The following is a 21,803-nucleotide window of genomic DNA, read 5'->3' on the forward strand; positions in this document are numbered from 1 at the left end:
GCCCTAAGGCAGGGTGCACTATACCACAGGTGAGGGCATATCTGCATGAGCACTATACCCCTACAGTGTCTAAGCAAGACTTTAGACATTGTAAGTGCAGGGTAGCCATAAAGAGTATATGGTATGGGAGTTTGTCAAACACGAACTACGCAGTTTCATAATAGCTACACTGAAATCTGGGAAGTTTGGTATCAAACTTCTCAGCACAATAAATGCACACTGATGCCAGTGTGGAACTTATTGTAAAATGCACCCAGAGGGCATCTTAGAGATGCCCCCTGAATACCAGTCTGACTCCTAGTGGTAGGCTGACCAGTTTCTGCCCACATGCGGAGAGTGCCTTTGTCACTCTGTGGCCAGGAACAAAGCCTGTACTGGGTGGAGGTGCTTCTCACCTCCTCCTGCAGGAACTGTAACACCTGGCGGTGAGCCTCAAAGGTTCATGCCTTTTGTTACAGCACCCCAGGGAATCCCAGCTAGTGGAGATGCCCGCCCCTCCGGCCACTGGCCCCTCTTTTGGCGGCAAGGCAGGAGAGGATAATGAGAAAAACAAGCAGGAGTCACCCACCAGTCAGGACAGCCCCTAAGGTGTACTGAGCTGAGGTTACCCCTGTCTTTAGAAATCCTCCATCTTGAGTTTGGAGGATTTCCCCCCAATAGGATTTAGGGATGTGCCCCCCCCTCCCCTCAGGGAGGAGGCACAAAGAGGGTGTAGCCACCCTCCAGGACAGTAGCCATTGGCTACTGCCCTCCTGACCTAAACACACCCCTAAGTTTAGTATTTAGGGGTGACCCAGAACCCAGGAAATCAGATTCCTGCAACCTACACCAAGAAGAAGGACTGCCGACCTGAAAGCCCTGCAGAGATGATGGAGACGACAACTGACTTGGCCCCAGCCTTACCGGCCTGTCTCCAGACTCAAAGAACCTGCACAGCGATGCAACCAACAGGGACCAGCGACCTCAGAGGACTCCGAGGACTGCCCTGAACACGAAGGACCAAGAAACTCCAGAGAACAGTGGCACTGTTCACCAACAGCAACATCTTTGCAACAAAGAAGCAACTTTTAAAGAACTCACTTTTCCCGCTGGAAGCGTGAGACTTCACACACTGCACCCGACGCCCCCGGCTCGAGCTCCAGAGAACCAACACTGCAGAGAGGACTCCTAGGTGACTGCGACTTCGTGAGTAACCCGAGACGACTCCCCTGCACACCCACAGCGACGCCTGCAGAGAGGATCCAGAGGCTCCCCCTGACCGCGACTGCCTGGTAGCAAGGAACCCGAGGCCTGGACCCAGCACTGCACCCGCAGCCCCCAGGACCGAAAGGAACCAAACTCCAGTGCAGGAGTGACCATCAGGCAGCCCTCTGACTAGCTCATTCGGTGGCTGGCCCGAGAAGCCCACCTGTGCCCTGCCTGTATCACCTAAATGACCCTCGGGTCCCTCCATTGCTTTCTATAGTAATCCTGACACCAACTTTGCACACTGCACCCGGCCACCCCTGTGCCGCTGAGGGTGTGTTTTGTGTGCCTGTTTGTGCCGCCCCTTCCCCCTCCCCCTCCCCCCCAAGTGCTCTACACAACCCCCCTGGTATGCTCCCTGAGGACACAGGTACTTACCTGCCAGCAGACCAGAACCAGAGCACCCCTGTTCTCCATAGGCGTCTATGTGTTTTGGGCCCTCCTTTGACCTCTGCACCTGACCAGCCCTGTGTTGCTGGTGCAGTGACTTTGGGGTTGCCTTGAACCCCCAGCGGTGGGCTGCCTATGCCCAGGAGACTGAACTTGTAAGTGCTTTACTTACCTCAGAAACTTAACCATACTTGCCTCCCCCAGGAAATGATGATTTTTGCACTGTCCACTTTTAAAATAGCTTGTTGCCATTTTAACCTACACTGTGTGTACTACTGCTTTAATTCAAAGTTCCTTACTTACCTATGTGGGGTACCTTTCATTTTATCTATTTACTTCAAGTCTTGAATCTTGTGGTTCTAAAATAAATTAAGAAAAATGTATTTTTCTATATAAAAACTATTGGTCTGGAGTTAAGTTTGAGTGTGTTTTCCTCATTTATTGCCTGTGTGTGTACAACAAATGCTTAACACTACCCTCTGAAAAGCCCACTGCTCGACCACACTACCAAAAAATAGAGCATTAGTATTATCTAATTTTCCCACTATCAACCTCTAAGGAGAACCCTTGGACTCCGTGCACACTATCTCTCACTTTGAGATAGTATATACAGAGCCAACTTCCTACAGAGCTGCACTGTACCTTCTGACAGTACCCATAAACCAGAAACAGGACAAACTGAAGGATCTTGGATAAGCAATCTTTCAAAAACTCTACATCCTGTGCCCTGCACCACATCATAAATGTATTCCATCTTTCAGAGTAGGCAGATTTAGTTGGAAGGCGGCAAGCTTATATTATGACGACTGACTCCAGCAGTAGTTGGAAGGAGCTCAAAAGCACCCGGTCACTACAGGGAGTGCAGAATTATTAGGCAAGTTGTATTTTTGAGGATTAATTTTATTATTGAACAACAACCATGTTCTCAACGAACCCAAAAAACTCATTAATATCAAAGCTGAATATTTTTGGAAGTAGTTTTTAGTTTGTTTTTAGTTTTAGCTATGTTAGGGGGATATCTGTGTGTGCAGGTGACTATTACTGCGCATAATTATTAGGCAACTTAACAAAAAACAAATATATACCCATTTCACTTATTTATTATTACCAGTGAAACCAATATGACATCTCAACATTCACAAATATACATTTCTGACATTCAAAAACAAAACAAAAACAAATCAGTGACCAATATAGCCACCTTTCTTTGCAAGGACACTCAAAAGCCTGCCATCCATGGATTCTGTCAGTGTTTTGATCTGTTCACCTTCAACATTGCGTGCAGCAGCAACCACAGCCTCCCAGACACTGTTCAGAGAGGTGTACTGTTTTCTCTCCTTGTAAATCTCACATTTGATGATGGACCACAGGTTCTCAATGGGGTTCAGATCAGGTGAACAAGGAGGCCATGTCATTAGATTTCCTTCTTTTATACCCTTTCATGCCAGCCACGCTGTGGAGTACTTGGACGCGTGTGATGGAGCATTGTCCTGCATGAAAATCATGTTTTTCTTGAAGGATGCAGACTTCTTCCTGTACCACTGCTTGAAGAAGGTGTCTTCCAGGAACTGGCAGTAGGACTGGGAGTTGAGCTTGACTCCATCCTCAACCCGAAAAGGCCCCACAAGCTCATCTTTGATGATACCAGCCCAAACCAGTACTCCACCTCCACCTTGCTGGCGTCTGAGTCGGACTGGAGCTCTCTGCCCTTTACCAATCCAGCCACGGGCCCATCCATCTGGCCCATCAAGACTCACTCTCATTTCATCAGTCCATAAAACCTTAGAAAAATCAGTCTTGAGATATTTCTTGGCCCAGTCTTGACGTTTCAGCTTGTGTGTCTTGTTCAGTGGTGGTCGTCTTTCAGCCTTTCTTACCTTGGCCATGTCTCTGAGTATTGCACACCTTGTGCTTTTGGGCACTCCAGTGATGTTGCAGCTCTGAAATATGGCCAAACTGGTGGCAAGTGGCATCGTGGCAGCTGCACGCTTGACTTTTCTCAGTTCATGGGCAGTTATTTTGCGCCTTGGTTTTTCCACACGCTTCTTGCGACCCTGTTGACTATTTTGAATGAAACGCTTGATTGTTCGATGATCACGCTTCAGAAGCTTTGCAATTTTAAGAGTGCTGCATCCCTCTGCAAGATATCTCACTATTTTTGACTTTTCTGAGCCTGTCAAGTCCTTCTTTTGATCCATTTTGCCAAAGGAAAGGAAGTTGCCTAATAATTATGCACACCTGATATAAGGTGTTGATGTCATTAGACCACACCCCTTCTCATTACAGAGATGCACATCACCTAATATGCTTAATTGGTAGTAGGCTTTCGAGCCTATACAGCTTGGAGTAAGACAACATGCATAAAGAGGATGATGTGGTCAAAATACTCATTTGCCTAATAATTCTGCACTCCCTGTATTTAAGTATGTAGGCCAAGGTCCTACAGAATGGGATGCACTATCCACTAGATTTGGGAGAGGAGGCTCGGCCTCAGAGGTAGACAGAGTTGGAGACAGTCTCTGGAAGTCTGTGTACTACACCTTGCCCTGCCAGTCTGAAGCGATCACAATGGCTTGAGCCCAGCCCTGGTGAATCCTCCTCCAAACCAGAGGACTCAAGGGTATGGGAGAAAACATGTCATAAAAGGCTTACTACAATGGATACTGAAGGTCAAAGAACTGCGGGCAATGAGCAATCTCTCAAGTGACAAAAAGATTTACTTGAGGGGCACCCCGCAGGACAAAAATGGACTGTACCACCTTCAAGTGGAGACGCCACTCTAAGTCAGCAACATGATGCTGAAAGATGGTGGGACCTGGTGTGGAGAGAGCAGGTCAGTTTGTTGGCTACAAGCCAGATTCCATGCTGGGGCATCCAAGCACAGGATCTCAACTTTCGGATATAAAAAGCTTGACGACATACCACATTGCAGTATTTCTGACCATCATGATCTTGACAGACTGGCCACAAGGGGATGGGAGGGACGCTTTAAGGGCCAGGCAGATTCCTCATATGCCAAGCAGATTGATGTGAAGCATTGGCTCCTCTTAAAACTAGAGAACGCTGTTCTCCAGTTCCTCCAGATGTGTGCCCTTCCCCATGGTGAATGCACCAGTCACCACAGTGGCTACTGAGGCTCTGAAAGCACTCTAGGTGAGACATGGGCACAATCGTGAGAAAGCCCAAGTCAAACAGCAGGGATGTCGGCCCTGTATGCAGTCTGACCCCTTTCGAACTAGGAAGTACTAAGAGTAGTACCCATGCAAAATGTTCAGCTATATGACAAAATCCATCACTACTTTCTGCAGCACCTCCTGCTGCAAGAACTTTTGTTGATCCTCTGACTGGAGAGATTGAAGAGAAGGAATCTGGGCAGGAGGGCGTTGAAAGGATAGGGCATACCCCCTTGCTACAATCTGTAAGACCCATAATTCTGATGTTTTGGCTCTTCAGCCTAAAGCAAGAAAGATACCTGATCCTCCAACAGTCTGCAAGTGCTCCTTTAAGGAGCAAGTAAAGCAACTTTCAAGGATGTGCACAAGAGGAGGTATACTGGGTAGGAAACAGCTTCTTTGTTGTTGGACTGGCTGGAAGGGCTGGTACCGCAAAAGGGCAAAGCCTCAGGGGAAAAAAAAAAAAAAAAATCACGAAACTATTGGACTGTCCTATTTTCCAAGACAGGGAATTGGATGCCAAGAGACTGGGAAACAGCTCTACCCACTTGAAATATCTCAAACACTACGTCAGCCTGGTCCACAGACAGACACCCCTCCATCCTCAATTGAATGGCATGTCCAAGACGTTCACCTGTACATCACAGTAAAACCCAGTGGTTCTGAAGCCAAGCATGCCTCTTCTGAACAATGGATGACCTCATGGCCCTGGGTATGGAATTTTTAAGTATTCAAGCCTGTCCTTATGATCTAGCAGGCAGCATCTTGGTCAGCTCTCACCATCCCAGAAAAATAATCCCTAAAGTGGCCTGGAAGATTTGCAACTAGTGTGTTAGCTGACTCCCACAAGGCAAAGTTGTATCATGTGAGCTGACAGGCCAACATCATTGTCCTCAAGGCCAAACTAACAGATGAATTATTTTTACAGAACATGCCTAATTTTTCTTTGATTCTCTGTCCTGGTGGGCCGATTGAAATGCACCACGATTATTTTTGGAGCTGGCCGAAGTCAGCCCTCCCAGGCTTCCCCAGTCATAGTTGAGTCAAAAGGAAAGCAGAGTCTCCTGGGGCAGGTCTGAACATCCTCACAATAAGGCAGTGAACAGACGGGCCAAAGGTGGGCTGATCGTACTGTGCTTTCAAGGGTTCCAGCAGGGCATCATTAAATGGCAAGAGAAACTCTGATGCTGCGGCAGTAGGCTGCAAAACGTCAGTCAAAAAGTTGGGTCCAACTTCCACAGGAGGCAAAGCCAGCTCTGGGACCAGTTCTGCATTTTCTTTTTTTAATATTGCCTGACAGTCTGCCACTTAAGAAGAGCAGGGCCTATAGAACACTCCATTTTAAATGTGGAGGTACAAGTCAGTCTGTGGCCTTGCTACAGTCATTCATATCATGCATGACTAGCTTCAACACCTGGATTCCGGAAAAATTGAAAAACAAACGACAAGCAAAGTAATTTCCTGAAGATGCACCCGACCAAGGACGAACGTAGTAATTCAATAAACACAGTATGCTAGAAAGTACTTCTCATTAGGAAAACTGAGTTCAAATTGATAGTGTTCAAGTTACAGCACTTATGGACTATTAAAGAACACTGTTCTACTGGCCTTTAAATAAACAGGGCCTTTTGAAATTACCACAAGATCTTATATTAATAGAATTTAAATAAAGTAATGGCTGCAGGTTGGGTAATCTTTATTGAATTCACATCAAATAGCATACTGCTATATCAGGGATACTCTAAAAGCATTAGCTGTTTAATTGCTTCAGAACTGCCTTAATAAAAAAATGTGCGCTTTGAAGCTGGGCAAATGGGACATAGGCTATTATGCAACTTCAAACTGAGATGATAAACGTATATGCACTTCAGAGTAATTCTCAAGCATAACAATGTTTCAGAAGACAGCACAGGCAGTGAACCTCCCTTCCAATTGCTGGATCATTTCTTAATGCCAGAAGACAAACCAATCTGGGGATGCTTGTGCTCTCGTTCGGAGAGAAAGTGGGCTAGAAGTTAGCTCCAGGTCCAAGACTAATGTAATTATGGTTTCTTCCATTCTGGCAGAGTGCGAACACAGAAGAATAAGAACAGGCAATGTCAACAGGTCTGGATTTGATGTTGTATTGTAATGTGAATCATTACAAGTAAATAGAAAATAGCATGGGAATAGATATGTATTTGTGTGGAAGCAAAGAACTGTAGAATAATACTAGTGTAGGTTAAAAGGTCAGGTGACTCAGTGCATGCTGAATATATGGCTTTATGCCAGGCAGAAGCACTAGGCATTACCTGTGCTGCCTGCATTTGGGACTAGTTCGCTCTGATGATCTGTTGGGAGACGCTGCACTGATCCTGGTTGATATAGAACAGGCCATCGATATGGTGCAATGGCCTTATGTCTTAGCGGTCCTCTGAAAAATGTGCTTTGGACCCCGGTTCAGGCGATGGGTATCTTGACTGCAGAGGTTGCCAACCAGTGGTCTGGGGGCTCCTGGGGGTCAGCGAAGCCTCCTCAGGGGTCCGCAACTGCTTCGAAAATTAAATATTAAACAGATTAGGTACCCAGCTTTCGGTCATGACTCAGTGGAGGGGTCCCGGGATTCCAATGATGATTCAGTGGGGGTCCCCGGGTTCCAGTAATGATAAAGTGGTGGTCCACAGAAGTCAAAAGGTTGGAAACCACTGCTCTACTGTACATGGATCTGTGGCTCCAGGTTGCGTCAGAGCCCTCTCACAGAAGTTCCCTATTGAAAGGGGCAGGATGCCCCACTCCCCAGTTATTCACCCCGATGATGAAACCTCTAGCGGAGCTCATTCAGACTGATGCTTGACTTAATGGCTTTGACTGAAGGGGGTGGGGGGGAGAGCAAATCAGGCTTTGCTGTATGGGATATGCTCTTCTTCCTTCAGAGATCTTGCAACACTGGCTCATGGAGATCTAAAGGGAGGTGTCTGGGCTTAGTCATTTTGGGGAAGTCAACGCTGGTGTCTGTTTGGGTGTGATGGACAGTGGGTAGATCCTCCTTTGCGGGTGGCCAATTACAGTTACTGCTATTTAGGCATGACAGTGGCCCTCTCCAGATTGAGGTACTGGAACTTTATGCTACCCCACAGTTGGCCAGGGAAGAAGGAGGAATGGTCCATGTTGAGTCTCTCAAAAGCAGGCTGTGGGGCACTCTTTAAGATTGTGTCCCTCCCTCATTTTTTATATGATCCACATCATTACCCCCACCCACTACAATCTAATTTCTTTACTGACATGCGGGCACATATCCGCTTCCTGCGGGCGGGGAAAATGCCCAGTCTCTTTTGGGAAGCGTCGGTTCTCTGTTTGAGGGGGAGTTAGGGTGTGCGGATATCCAACTATATTACTGGGCCTTGCAGTTGGTCAATATCAACGACTGGTCCCGACTGGATAGATGGGACACCACTTAGTGTACCTGCACCCGTATGATTTACTTCATTTGCTGCATAACAAGGCACTGCCTCACTCTATGCCAGTCACTCAGGTCCCTATTCGCTGTTGGTATGCGGTTCTTCACCACATTAAATGGCATGGTACCTTTATGAGGGTGGCTCCCTTTTGGCATGGGATGTGGTTGACGGAGAAGGTAGGCCTTGAGGGATTTTGTTCTTTGAACCTTATTGATGTCTCCACCTTGGGAAATGTCTGGAGGAAAGGGTGCATGTGGTGATTTCAAGAGCCGTCAACCGAGTCTATTTGCACTCCTCTCAGTTCTATAGGTACCTTTCGGAATTTAACCTGCTGGAATGTATATGAATAACGTGTGTACGTGTGTGTGTGTACGTGTGTGTGTGTACGTGTGTGTGTGTAAGTAAGGGGGGGAAGCATTTTGTGTTTATATAAATCATTGATATCTCGATGCGCTTCCACTTAACCCAGTTTAATTACTCTCATTTGGATTCACTATTCGCCAGCACGTCTATGATGCTTGGGACATGCCCAGGGCCCTGAATGTCTCTGGTGACATCATTCTCCGGGCTCCCTCTTTCACGTACTGTGGGACTGCCTGGTGACACAAGAGTACTGGAACAAGGTCAACAGCCGTTTGGGTGAGTGGTGGTACTGCCGCTGGCTCTGGATCCCAAAATATGCTGCTGGGGATAATGGACATGCTGGGGGGGGGGGGGGGGGGGGGGGGGGTCCCAAGCCATGTGCGTCCTTGTTGCCACAGCTAACTTGGTGGCTGTGAGAGACCTATCCAGGCAGTAGAGAGCTGTACAGGCCGCGTCTCTGCACAAATGGGTTAGGGGCATGGACAACTGTACGGCGGTTGAAAAAACAAGTGCTTAAGGTACAGGGGTTCTGCAAAAATATGAGCAAATTTGGGGTCTGCGGACAAGATTTAGAGGCCCGTGAACTGACTGTGTAATTGAGTGCATGGGTGGCTCACTCCTTCTGTTGTAATGCGAGTTCACTTGTCAATGACAGACAGTACGCTAGATTTGTAGCACAGATTATTTCACTGTGTGATGCCTTGCACTTGAATGTGGGTCTTCTGGGGCGGGATTGAGCATCCTTACAATAAGGCAGTTAAAAGACAGGCTAAAGGTGGGCTAATCTCGCTATGCTTTCAAGAGTTACAGAAGGGCATCGTTAATTAGTAAGAGAGGCTCTGATGCTGCGGCAGTAGGCTGCAAAACGTCAGTCAAAATGTTGTGTCTAACTTCCTGAGTTTGGTTTCAATTGGAATATGAAAACAAGAAAATTAGTTATTTAAAAAAAAAAAAAAAAAAAAAGGTCAAGTAACCACTGCACTGCCAAACCACACCTAAAAATCCATGTAGGTTAATGACTACTCTCCTTCCATCTGTGCGGCTGCCAGAGAAAAACAACATATATTATCTAGTTATCTAAGACACTTTAATAGCACTTATAACAGCATTCTAATGTAATGTATGTGCCGCAAAGGGCAAGCTTAGGTAGGTGGATAAGTAAACAAAATGATCACAGATGCTAGAGGGCAAGCATTTGTTTGTGGGAGTACACAATTTCTGCCCAATCAAACATGTACTTTTGGCTTCCAACATGTGGGTGGAGTGAATGCCCCTCTAGTGATGATCAAATAATTGTCATATGACAGCTGGGCTGTACAGCTAGATCATAAAAAGGACGCAAAAGAGAAAGTGCATATGTGACAGAAAGAAAGAGAGGGAGCCAAGAAGAGAGAGATTAGAGATTTTGAATGAGAGTCTGGCAGCTTCGAGTACCTGACTTGAATTAAATTATTTTTTCAAAGATAGGTTCATTGTCCTAGAGAAGTCAACATGGAGACTTTTATTGATTTTATATTTGTAGCTAAGCATACAATAGTAGTCTTTAAGATTATAAAATTTGGGAAAAAACTACCCTATCCATCTTACTAGAGATGAGAAACAATTACTTTTGATCATTGTACATAGTAAATTTTTAACACTGGTCCACACAAGCTGGCACGTTGCCAGAATGTTAATATAGGAATATTTTCAATTATTCCCATTTACATTCATTGTTGTACATTTATTTCTGTTGTATCCTGAAAGTCTGACATGGCACTGGGCTTCATAGACCAACTGTGAACTACCTCCGAACAAATGCTTACCTGCCCGCTGCCTGTGCTGGAGTTCTACTCTGAGTTCTTTGTTCACTAGAAGTATGCTGGGATGCTGGCCCAGGGGATGGGCCATAATGTTGCTGGCGATTTCCTGATGCTTGCTGGAGTCGAGGTGGCAGAGTGGACTGGGGCTTCCCTGGTTTACCAGCAATCTTTTGTCCCCTGTAGTCTCCATCTATCATACACACAAAAAAACACACACACTTTGTCTAAGGATGCCTCACAGTTAACAGTCACAAAGCATACATGCAATTAGGTGATGCTCCGTATCAATAAAAAACAATCACAAATACACACCAGTTTGAAAATGAGCACTGCTTGTTATAGGAACTCTTTTTAACTTTTTTCCTGGCACAGTGTTCCATCCCTCCTTTGTGGTCGTCAGTGGAGCAGCCTGAGGAAGTGGTTTCAGGCTCTTAAGTGAAACATCAAACCTACAGGGGATAGAGACAAAAAAATACCCATTAGGTAAGACTCGGATGCTATAGCTTTGAGCCCCATCATGTGCCATTTGTTCATAAAGTGTGTGATACAAATACAGTAATATTACAGAAGAAAAGAGTTGTGTTTATGTTATCTTTTTCCCCGTGGCTATTTTAATTTTCTGCATATTCCTGATCAAGAATAATCCCTAGATAAACTAATCTTCAACGATTACAGCATTTTACTCATTTAACAAAGGGGCATGAGACTGAAGCATCAGCATATCTTCTGCCAGAGCATTACTGGCAAAACAGTATTGCTGATCCAGAAAGGCTCTAAATCTGATAGTTATACTGCAAATATGTGCTTCACGGTGAAGAGAACCAAAAAGCCAAAGCCAACAATATAACCAGAATAAGTGTTAGCAAATAATAAAACTACTTTCTCAGGAAAGATGAGGCAGAAAGGGGCGCAATAAACACATGAAAGGCAAGAATCTACCAATAAAAGTTATGAAAGCCAACATTCTTCACATAGATAGTACTTCTCGTAAATTTGTCTTCTGGAACAGCTCCAACAGCAATGCCTGATACATGGTAAGGGTTTGAGGAATAACAGGACATAATCCAAACCAAGAAATATTGCTGCAAATCTCATCCCTCACTAGGATTACTTCTCAGTTAAGAGCCTAGGCAGTAATGGTTGGTAAAAGGATGATAAAAGGACTAAGTCACTGCCTTTCTCTTGTTAGAGGTTAGTATTCTCTTCAGGAAAGCAAACATGACACTCTCTCTCGCGGAGTGAGCCACAATTCCTTCTGAGGGGTCGCTTTGAGAAAACATAGCTTTATAACAGGTTGGCTTTCCTAGATAGTCCGTTTTGTCACCATCTACTGGTCATCAGTCCTGTAGTATTTGGACAGATCAACATAAATGACTATAGCTCTGTTACCATGGAGCACGTGCAGATGGTCTGTTTTCTTCAAAGTGTAGGTGATGGAAAGACAGTGGGGAAAAATCTTTTGGGAGTGGTGAACAGGTTAGACAACCTCAGGGTAAGGAAAATGGACTGAGAAAAATAAATCACTCAAATGGGGTGAACGCATCTCATTATAGAGAAACTAGGTCCATTCCTAGTTCCTTTGCTTCAGGCAAAGATTAGTAAGTAATATTACAAATATGGTGATTTAATGTAGACCACAAGGTCATACACAAAACATTGCTGTGTTCTAAAACCATCCACAATGTGTTGGTTATTGGCACGTGCTGTACTCGAGTAACCTGGAAAAGTCATTATAGATCTCTGATCAAAGCACTTGGGTCTGTTTCCTTTTGTTATCCCGGGTCTATAAAAAAAGAATGTAAGGAAAATGTTACTTACCCAGTAAGCATCTGTTTGTGGCATGTGGTGCTGTAGATTCACATGCTCTGCATACTTCTGCCATCTAGTGTTGGGTCTGGAATGTTGCAAGTTGTTTTTGTTAGTAAAGCCTTTCAAGTCACGGATATTGTGACTCCTCCTCTTACTTGCAATGCGCATGATCCTTGACTCCATGTTCAGATTGTTTTCCTGCAGGTGGGGATGAATGGAGTGTAATACAAAAGTAGATAAACTAAATGATCAAGCGTGATAATGTGTACTTATAGGTGACTGCGGAGGCGGGTGGGCGGATGTGAATCTACAGCACTACATGCCACAAATAGATGCTTACTAGGTAAGTAACGTTTTCCCTTTGACGGCATGTGTAGCAGTAGATAGACATGCTCTGCATAAACTGAAAAGCAGTGCCTCCATAAAAGCGCTGGCTAACTTGTGGGTGTTACAGTATTCTAGAATGGAGTACGTAGCACTGCCTGTCCTACATTGGCTTGTTGGTGTGCTAAAAGGTCCACACAATAATGTTTAGTGAAAGTGTGTATTGTTGACCATTTAGCTGCCTTACAAATGTCAGCTAGAAGTATGTTACCTAGAAATGCCATAGATGCACCCTTTTTCCATGTTGAATGTGCTCTGGGAGTAATAGGTAATGGCCTTTTAGCTTTTGCACAGCAAGTGGGAAAACATTAAACAATCCATCTTGATATAGTAGAATTAGTAATAGAGTACCTTTATGTGGTGGAGAAAAAGCAAGAAAAAGTTGTTCTGTCTTCCTAACATTTTCAGTTCCAATATAGAACATTAGCGCTCTTCACGTCTATCATGTGTAGGGCTCTCAGCAACTGAATCAGGTTTTGGGGAAACAAAACGGGCAATTCAATAGTCTGATTTATATGGAGTTCAGACACAACCTTAGATAGAAAGGTATGGTTAATACGAGGAACCACCTTATCTTTATGTACCTGAAAAAATGGTTCTTAATAACTGAAGCTAACTTGCACGTCTCAGGGAAGTGAATGCAACTAAAAAGGTTACCTTCCACGATAGAAACTGTAAAAGACATGAGTGCATTAGTTCAAAGGGTGGTCCCATAAGTCTGGGGAGTACTATATTCAAATTCCAAGAAGAAACTGGAGCTAGTCTTGGTGGTACTACCCTTTTTAATCCTTCCATAAAAGCCTTTATGACAGGGATTCTAAAAAGTGAAGAACACTGTCTGTTCTGTAGATAAGCAGCCATGGCTGCTAAATGTAACCTTATAGAGGTATATACAAAATTTGCTTTTTGCAAAAGAAGAAGGGACAAAATAATATTGTGTATATTGTGTAGACACTTGGAAAGGAATCCAGTTTTGAGAAATACGGCAGTGAACAAAATGCTTCCACTTGGCTGCATAACAAGCTCTTGCGTGTTTAAAGAATGTCCATTTACTCCATTCTTGAGGTAAATTTAAATATCCAAATTCTAGGATTTCAGGAGTCAAATTGCAAGATTCAAGTCTTTGGGGTTTGGGTGTCTGATTTGGCCTTTGGTCTGACTGAGAAGGTCCAGGTGTAGAGGAAGCTTCTTGTGTGGTACTACTCATAGATCTACTAGTGTGGTGAACCATGCTTGTCTTGCCCATGTGGGTGCCACTAGTATCATCATGAGAGAGGTTTGTCTGAGTTTCCGAACCACATATGGAAGAGGAGGGAGAGGTGGAAAAGCATAGGCAAATATCCCTGACCAGTTGATCCATAGAGCATTGCCTTTGGACTGAGGGTGTGGAAACCTGGAGGCAAAGTCTGGGCATTTTGTGTTTTTTGTTGTTGTGAATAGATCTAGGTCGGTACACCCCATTTCTGGAGTTCCCATTCGTGGACGTTTTGCGGCATCCTGCTGAGATCGTCAAAAGTGTTCCAACCCTGGAAGGTGTTCCACTAACAAGCAAATGTTGTGAGGAATGGCCCAGTGCCAAACTGTCCGTGCAAGGCGAGACTACTGTGGTGAATGTCCCCGCAGTTCCAGCAGATAAAACATGTCTGTCATGTTGTTCGTGCATGAGGACTACTCTCTTTTTGAGCTGTGTGTCAAAGGCTTTGAGTGCTAAACGAACGGCAAGCATCTCCAGATAGATGATGGGCAAAAATGTGTGCACATGATTCCAAAGACCCTGTATTGTAAGGTTGTGGAGATGAGCATCCCATCAGAGAAGCGTCCGTTGTCAGAATGACTTGGAGAACAGGGTCTAAAAACGGCTGTTCTTTGGAAAGATTGGTTTTGTTCCACCACTGAAGAGTGTGAAAGGTGCAGTTGCCTACCAACATTAGATCCTGTAAATTACCCTGTGCTTGAGACCATTGGCATGTGAGACATTCTTGCAAAGAACGCATGCGAAGGTGTTAATGTGGCACTATTGTAATGCAAGAGGACATTATTTCCAGAAGTTTCATGATTGATCTGACTGTAACCCGTTGATTGGGGCAAAAGTGAAGAAGTTGTGTTTGGAAGTGTTGTATCTTTGCTGCATTTGAATAAGCTGCTCCCATCTGTGTATTGATTATGGCCCCTAGGTAAGGTCGTACCTGTAGTGGGGTGAGATGGGACTTCTAGAAATTGATTGTGAATCTTAACTGGTGAAGCAGGTCTATTGTGGCTTGAATGTGGTTGAGACATTGTGGAAGAGAGGTGGCTCTGACCAGCCAGTCATCTAAGTATGGATATACATGAATTATTTGCCTGCGTAGGTGAGCTACTACAACCACTAGGTATTTTGTAAACGCTTTTGATGCTGTGGTGACCCCAAACGGAAACACTTTAAACTGATAACGTCATCCTTGAATGATAAATCTGAAGTATTTGCGATGTCCTGGATGTACAGGAATATAGAAGTAGGCGTCCTTTAGATCTAGCGCGGACAGAAAGTTGCCTTGTTGCATCAGAGGTAGCACATCCTTTAGTGTGACCATATGAAAATATTCTTATAAGATGTAATGGTTTAACGGTCTGAGATCTCGTATGGGTCTTAGTGAGCCATTGTTTTTGGGTATGAGAAAGTAATGGGAGTACACTCCAGTTCCCTGGTGTTAAATAGGAACTGGTTCTATTGCCCCTTTGAGAAGCAAAGAGTGTACCTCTTGTTGAAGAACTGTGATCCTGTGAAAGATTGTGACAAAGAGGTGGTATATGAGGAAGATGTCTCAACTGTTGCAGGCTTATAAGGTGGTTTATACTGTGTTTTGAAAAAAGTACAAGAGGAAGGAAGAAGTGCCCCAATATACTTAGTCCTCTTGTCCTTTTTTATATTTTCTAAGGCCTGATCTACTTGTGGTGCAAAGAGATGTTCCTTGCCAAATGGGACATTAACGATTGTATGCTGCACCTCTTGTTTAAAACCAGAAATATGCAGCCATGCATTGCGTCATAGTAAAATATTAGTATTAATCCATCTGGCTGCTGTATTAGCGGAGTCTAACACCCAGCAAATGGCATTATTTGAAATGAGCTGTCCCTCATTAACGATTTCCTGTCTTTTTCCTATGCTCCTCTGTAGATATTGGAGTAACTGCTCCATTTCATCCCAGTGGGCACGATCATATCTGGCTAGAAGTCCTTCCATATTGGCAATACACCCGTGATTTGCTGTGGGAGCAGCAACACGCTTGCCAGATGCGTCAAAAAGCTTTTTCTCCTTTTCAGGGGGTGGTGCATCCTGAGAAGCTTGCAAATTGGCTCTTCTTCTAGCACTGGAGACAACCAAAGTGTCTGCTGGAGTTTGACTCCAGATGTATATTGGATCTGAAGGAGGTGGTTTGTATTTCCTCGCCACTCTTGTAGTAATAATGAAAGTCCTAGATGGATATTGAAAAATATCATCCGCATGTTTGAGCATTCCCTTCAGCATAGGGAGATATTGTGTGGATTCATGAGGCTGTATAAATAAAAAGTAATTCTCTATAGGATCTTTGTGGAGGAGTACCTGATGATATGTAGCACCCCCCCCCCCCCAACTAATTCCTGAAAATATTTAGTGTCCTCTGGTGGTGAAGGTCTAACTTGGTAGATCTCCGTCAGCATTGGTGTATGTGTCAACATCATTGTGTGACCATGGATCTATGTCCTCAGGCATATATGATGCATCATCACTAGGGTCATGGACATTGTGACCTGAGTGCAGAGATTATTTAGGAGATAGGTCTAGTGGGTCTAATGTAGAGTGTTGTGGAGAGGGTGTTTATGGTGGTGGAGGGTTAATTGGTGGAGATGTAGACAGAGGTGGATGAGTCTCCTCCAGTTCCATGTCCACTCTTTTCTATTTTGTTGGAGGTTCCGTTGTGTTTAAAGCCTCCTCAGAAGTGAGCGGTCTCTTAGCAGGACTAGTTCTGGATTGTAATGGAGACTCTTTGGCTTGAAGCTGCTGGTTTATCTTGTGAAGAACTGGCTCTGGCCAATTTTTCAGATCACGTTTTTTCAATGCCAAAGCAGGTTTGCTTTTCGATGCCCAAGATGTTGGTGCAGGGGGGCAGTCTTTTCGGTGCCGAAGCACTGGACACCAAATGTGTTGATGTTTCCGGTGCTGGAGCTACAGACACACGGCTAGGTATGGAAGCTGTGGTTTTTAATTTATGTTTTGTGCCGAGCATGAGGGTGGGGTATCCAAACCAACTGAAAGGAGTGGCGGCTCAATTGCTTCTGATCCGAAGTTAGCCTTTTGGCTGGAGCCGGGGCATGTTTACTCGCTGCATGTTGACCTAGAGGGATCGACTTCATTTCCAGTCATTTCGGCCTCTGAATCTGAATCGTGGACCGAAAACGCCTATTCTTCAGCGGCTGATGCCTCTTAAATCTCCTGCTGCAGTCGACATGTCTTGGGTGCCGAAAATATCAGGCATTTCCTCCAATTCTTGCCTATGCATTTCACGTCCGTGAACTCTTTGATCTCAGAGTTTTCTTTGACTGGAACGACTGGCAGGTCTCACAGTTTTCTTCTCGGTGTTCTGATGAAAGGCAGAGGTCACAGACCTGATGATGATCAGTCCGAGGGAATTTGGAGTGACATTTCAAACAGAAACTGAATGGAGCCAGTTCCATTAGTTGTTCATTCTCCAGTATGTTGAATGGAGAAGAATGGGTGCCCTAAAGGCTAGCCCCCTCCCCCCCTACGGGCCGCAATCAAAAAACTAATCAGTTCTATAGTGTTCCTTCGATCCCGGCACGCAATGCAACAAAGAATATCACAATCGAAAACAATACAGACGGGTTTGGTGAGGTTTTCCCAAACCGAAGAGGCCTATTATGTTGTCGGACAGGAGATCTTAGAGAACACGACCAGACAGCAGAAGAAGAAAATCTGAACATGGAGTAGAGGATCCAGCGCATTGCAAGCAAGAGGAGGAGTCACTACGTCCCGTGACTCAAAAGACTTTTCGAATTAAAACAACTTGCAACCATCCGGACCAAACACTGGAGTGCGGAAGTATGCAGAGCATGTGTATCTATAGCTACACATGCCATCAAACACATTTCGAAGTGGTACAATCAGTAAATACTGCCAAAACTTAGAATGATAATGTATTTTTGGGATCAGACATCATGTATTTACATATAAAGACAGGATTTGCAACGTTCCAAATCTCCTAGCTATAGTGATATCATGATAACACATCCTTGAAAGTCTGTAAACAATGCGGCAAAAAGGCTCAAAAGGAGACCTTGATCAAGAAAGCAAAGGGTAGGCTCAGATCCCAGCTAGGCACAAGGAAGGACCCAGACTGGAAGGTATTTATCAAGCCTCACAGAGAGTGAAAAAGAAGTCCATGTGTTTAACCCTCAATCCAGCTGAATCAGTGATAAACTGCCTTGAGCTTCCCAATTTTGCAGCCTGGCACAGGCACACATGCAGTTGCATATGGAAGTGGGAGGGTACGTTAGCAGTGATCCCCTTTGGGGAAACTCCACTGAACAAAACCACATTTCTGCTTCGGTTTGTTAGCTAACAGATCAGGTGACAGTTTGCAGACATGACTGGCAAGCCTGTACAATTTTATGTTCTCTACACCAACTGTATAACTGGCCGACATACTGTCGCCCCTGTCCAGGAACCAGAACATCAAGGCTAATAACTCATGAGTGAGTATCTTGAAGCCTACACAGTACCCCACTCATTTTGACAAAGCACACGGCTTTAGCAATGACAGTCAAGTTTTGGGCTTAAAATTCTGTGACTAAGTGAAGTAATGCTCTTGGACATTGTGCAGGGGTGGGGATTTGGCCAATGGCTCTCAATTCTTCAATGTTTCTATTATACGAGACTGCTGCCCACTCAAAGGTTAAACTGGGAGACATCCAACACTGATAGTTATTTTTTGTTGAAAAGGATTTCCCTCACTTGCATGCTCTAACCTAACAAAAGCAACTGTTGTTTTCAGGATATTTCCAAAGACCCAAACATCCATAAGCAAGGCTCCATTAAATCCTCACATTTCACTATCCAATTAATGAATAACCTCACTAGAATGCCCACAACAGTGCAAGAGGCCCAGAGTTCTGGAAATCATATGAAAAAAATCCTTCAACCAAAGTGTGGGCCTAGATTTACTACTATGCAGACAATGCTGACCCTTCTATTCTGATAATAAAAAGCACCTAACCATCTACCCACCAGTTACTCAAGTCCCACCATGTTGTATGCAACACAAACAAAAATCCTGACTGGAGGCCAGGTAACATTTCTATGTTCACCGCAACACGGAACCTGCAGGAGGTCACAAGAGTCCTGTAGGTGTGAGGAGGCTATCTCCAGCGGTCCAGCTTATAAACTAACTATCTGGGTCAGTGGATCATAATCTGTGGTCCACAGGGACTGTGAGGTGCACGGTGGGGGGTAGCAATGTCTACTCAAGGGGCGCATGACTGTTTAGAAAATTGAATAATATTAACATATTAATGAATATATAGATATAAAAAGCTAAAAATTAAACACTGTAAATGCCAAGAAATTCTAAATTGAAGGATGAAAATTAAGTTGGTATGCTTTTCGCGAATAAGCACAAGTACAATAAATAGTCTAGTCACAACAACTCATGGCCTGAAGCACTGATGTGTACCAACAAAAAGAGCATACATTAGCAGCAAAACAGAAAGTGATATATTAAAGTCTAGCACGTTATTTTGCATTTTATAAATAAAACTACATTTTGAAAAGCTCTAAACTTCCCTTTAAAAATATGACTAGTTTTTTGCATATTTTTTTGTTTGTGCATTAAATAAAAATGTCAACACTGACTTTTTGTGTGGTGTATTTGTTTACATATTTTTGTGTATTTTTTTTTTTAGGTTCAAATTGTAGAAACTGAAGACTGGCAATGCGGTGAACAGCCACAGATCTCGGAAGGTCAATAACTGCTAGTCTAAGCAGAGGATTTTGTAAATCACCTGCTTGCACAGCATCACATCTGGTATTGAGGTGAGGCCGAGAGGGAATGCTGCAAACAAAATAATGTAATCATTGCTCACAGCTAGTCCAAAAAAAAAAAAAAAAAACATAGGAACCTTACAAACTTACTGTAGAACTGTAGACTGGGTTAATAAAAGAGACGCCCTGAAGATCGACTAATATCTGCCAGTATGGAAAATTCATTGCCTTGAGAAATTGAACAAATGTGTGGATTTTGACTTTCGCGTTGTGAGGAATTCCAAGAGGACGTGCAGTTACAAGACTGGATGGAGTAGGACACCATTTGTGGGCAACAGAAATGACAGAGTGACAATATTAGTATCTCTGATTACCATATTATTCTCCATAGCTTGTTTATCAAGATGATTCTGTTGTGTGAAGAGCAGGTGTGTGTGTTTAGGGAAGATTCTCAGATAATTGCTCTCTGGAATATATAGAGAAAGTACCTGTAAGGAAATGCCTCCTTGGCATGGTTACCCCCTGACTTTTTGCCTTTGCTGATGCTATGTTTTGAACTGAAAGTGTGCGGAGGCCTGCTAACCAGGCCCCAGCACCAGTGTTCTTTCCCTAACCTGTACTTTTGATTCCACAATTGGCACACCCTGGCATCCAGATAAGTCCCTTGTAACTGGTACCTCTGGTACCAAGGGCCCTGATGCCAGGGAAGGTCTCTAAGGGCTGCAGCATGTCTTATGCCACCCTAGAGACCCCTCACTCAGCACAGACACCCTGCTTACCAGCTTGTGTGTGCTAGTGAGAACAAAATGAGTAAGTCGACATGGCACTCCCCTCAGGGTGCCATGCCAGCCTCTCACTGCCTATGCAGTATAGGTAAGACACCCCTCTAGCAGGCCTTACAGCCCTAAGGCAGGGTGCACTATACCATAGGTGAGGGCACCAGTGCATGAGCACTGTGCCCCTACAGTGTCTAAGCAAAACCTTAGACATTGTAAGTGCAGGGTAGCCATAAGAGTATATGGTCTGGGAGTCTGTTTTACACGAACTCCACAGCACCATAATGGCTACACTGAAAACTGGGAAGTTTGGTATCAAACTTCTCAGCACAATAAATGCACACTGATGCCAGTGTACATTTTATTGTAAAATACACCCCAGAGGGCACCTTAGAGGTGCCCCCTGAAACCTAACCGACTATCTGTGTAGGCTGACTGGTTCCAGCAGCCTGCCACACTAGACATGTTGCTGGCCCCATGGGGAGAGTGCCTTTGTCACTCTGAGGCCAGTAACAAAGCCTGCACTGGGTGGAGATGCTAACACCTCCCCCAGGCAGGAGCTGTAACACCTGGCGGTGAGCCTCAAAGGCTCACCCCTTTGTCACAGCACCGCAGGACACTCCAGCTTAGTGGAGTTACCCGCCCCCTCCGGCCACGGCCCCCACTTTTGGCGGCAAGGCTGGAGGAAACAAAGAACAACAAGGAGGAGTCACTGGCCAGTCAGGACAGCCCCTAAGGTGTCCTGAGCTGAAGTGACTAACTTTTAGAAATCCTCCATCTTGCAGATGGAGGATTCCCCCAATAGGATTAGGGATGTGACCCCCTCCCCTTGGGAGGAGGCACAAAGAGGGTGTACTCACCCTCAGGGCTAGTAGCCATTGGCTACTAACCCCCCAGACCTAAACACGCCCTTAAATTTAGTATTTAAGGGCTCCCCTGAACCTAGAAAAACAGATTCCTGAAACCTACAAGAAGAAGACTGCTGAGCTGAAAAACCCCTGCAGAGGAAGAACAGAAGACACCAACTGCTTTGGCCCCAGTCCTACCGGCCTGTCTCCTGCCTTCCAAAGAACCCTGCTCCAGCGACGCTTTCCAAGGGACCAGCAACCTCTGAATCCTCTGAGGACTGTCCTGCTTCGAAAAAGACAAGAAACTCCCGAGGACAGTGGCACTGCTCCAAAAGAACTGCAACTTTGTTACAAGGAGCAGATTTAAAGACCCCTGCAACTCCCCGCAAGAAGCGTGAGACTTGCAACACTGCACCCGGCGACCCCGACTCGACTGGTGGAGAACAAACAACTCAGGGAGGACCCTCCGGCGACTCTACGACTGTGAGTAACCAAAGTTGTCCCCCCTGAGCCCCCACAGCGACGCCTGCAGAGGGAATCCCCAGGCTCCCCCTGACCGCG

At 44.8% G+C, this 21,803-nt stretch overlaps 1 protein-coding gene across 3 annotated transcripts in view; it reads right to left on the reverse strand.

Moving 5' to 3' along the window:
- OTUD4 (OTU deubiquitinase 4) overlaps nt 1–21,803 on the reverse strand; it is a 449,310-nt gene that overhangs the window by 211,466 nt on the left and 216,041 nt on the right. For all 3 annotated transcript variants that reach the window (XM_069242606.1, XM_069242605.1, XM_069242607.1), the window contains 2 exons: nt 10,723–10,859; nt 10,414–10,600 (listed from right to left, as the gene is read on the reverse strand). In XM_069242606.1, coding sequence (XP_069098707.1) covers nt 10,414–10,600; nt 10,723–10,859 — 324 coding nt within the window. The remainder of the gene's footprint in view (nt 1–10,413; nt 10,601–10,722; nt 10,860–21,803) is intronic.

This window comes from Pleurodeles waltl, chromosome 1_2 (genome assembly GCF_031143425.1).
Source record: "Pleurodeles waltl isolate 20211129_DDA chromosome 1_2, aPleWal1.hap1.20221129, whole genome shotgun sequence".
NCBI classification, from domain to species: Eukaryota; Metazoa; Chordata; class Amphibia; order Caudata; family Salamandridae; genus Pleurodeles; species Pleurodeles waltl.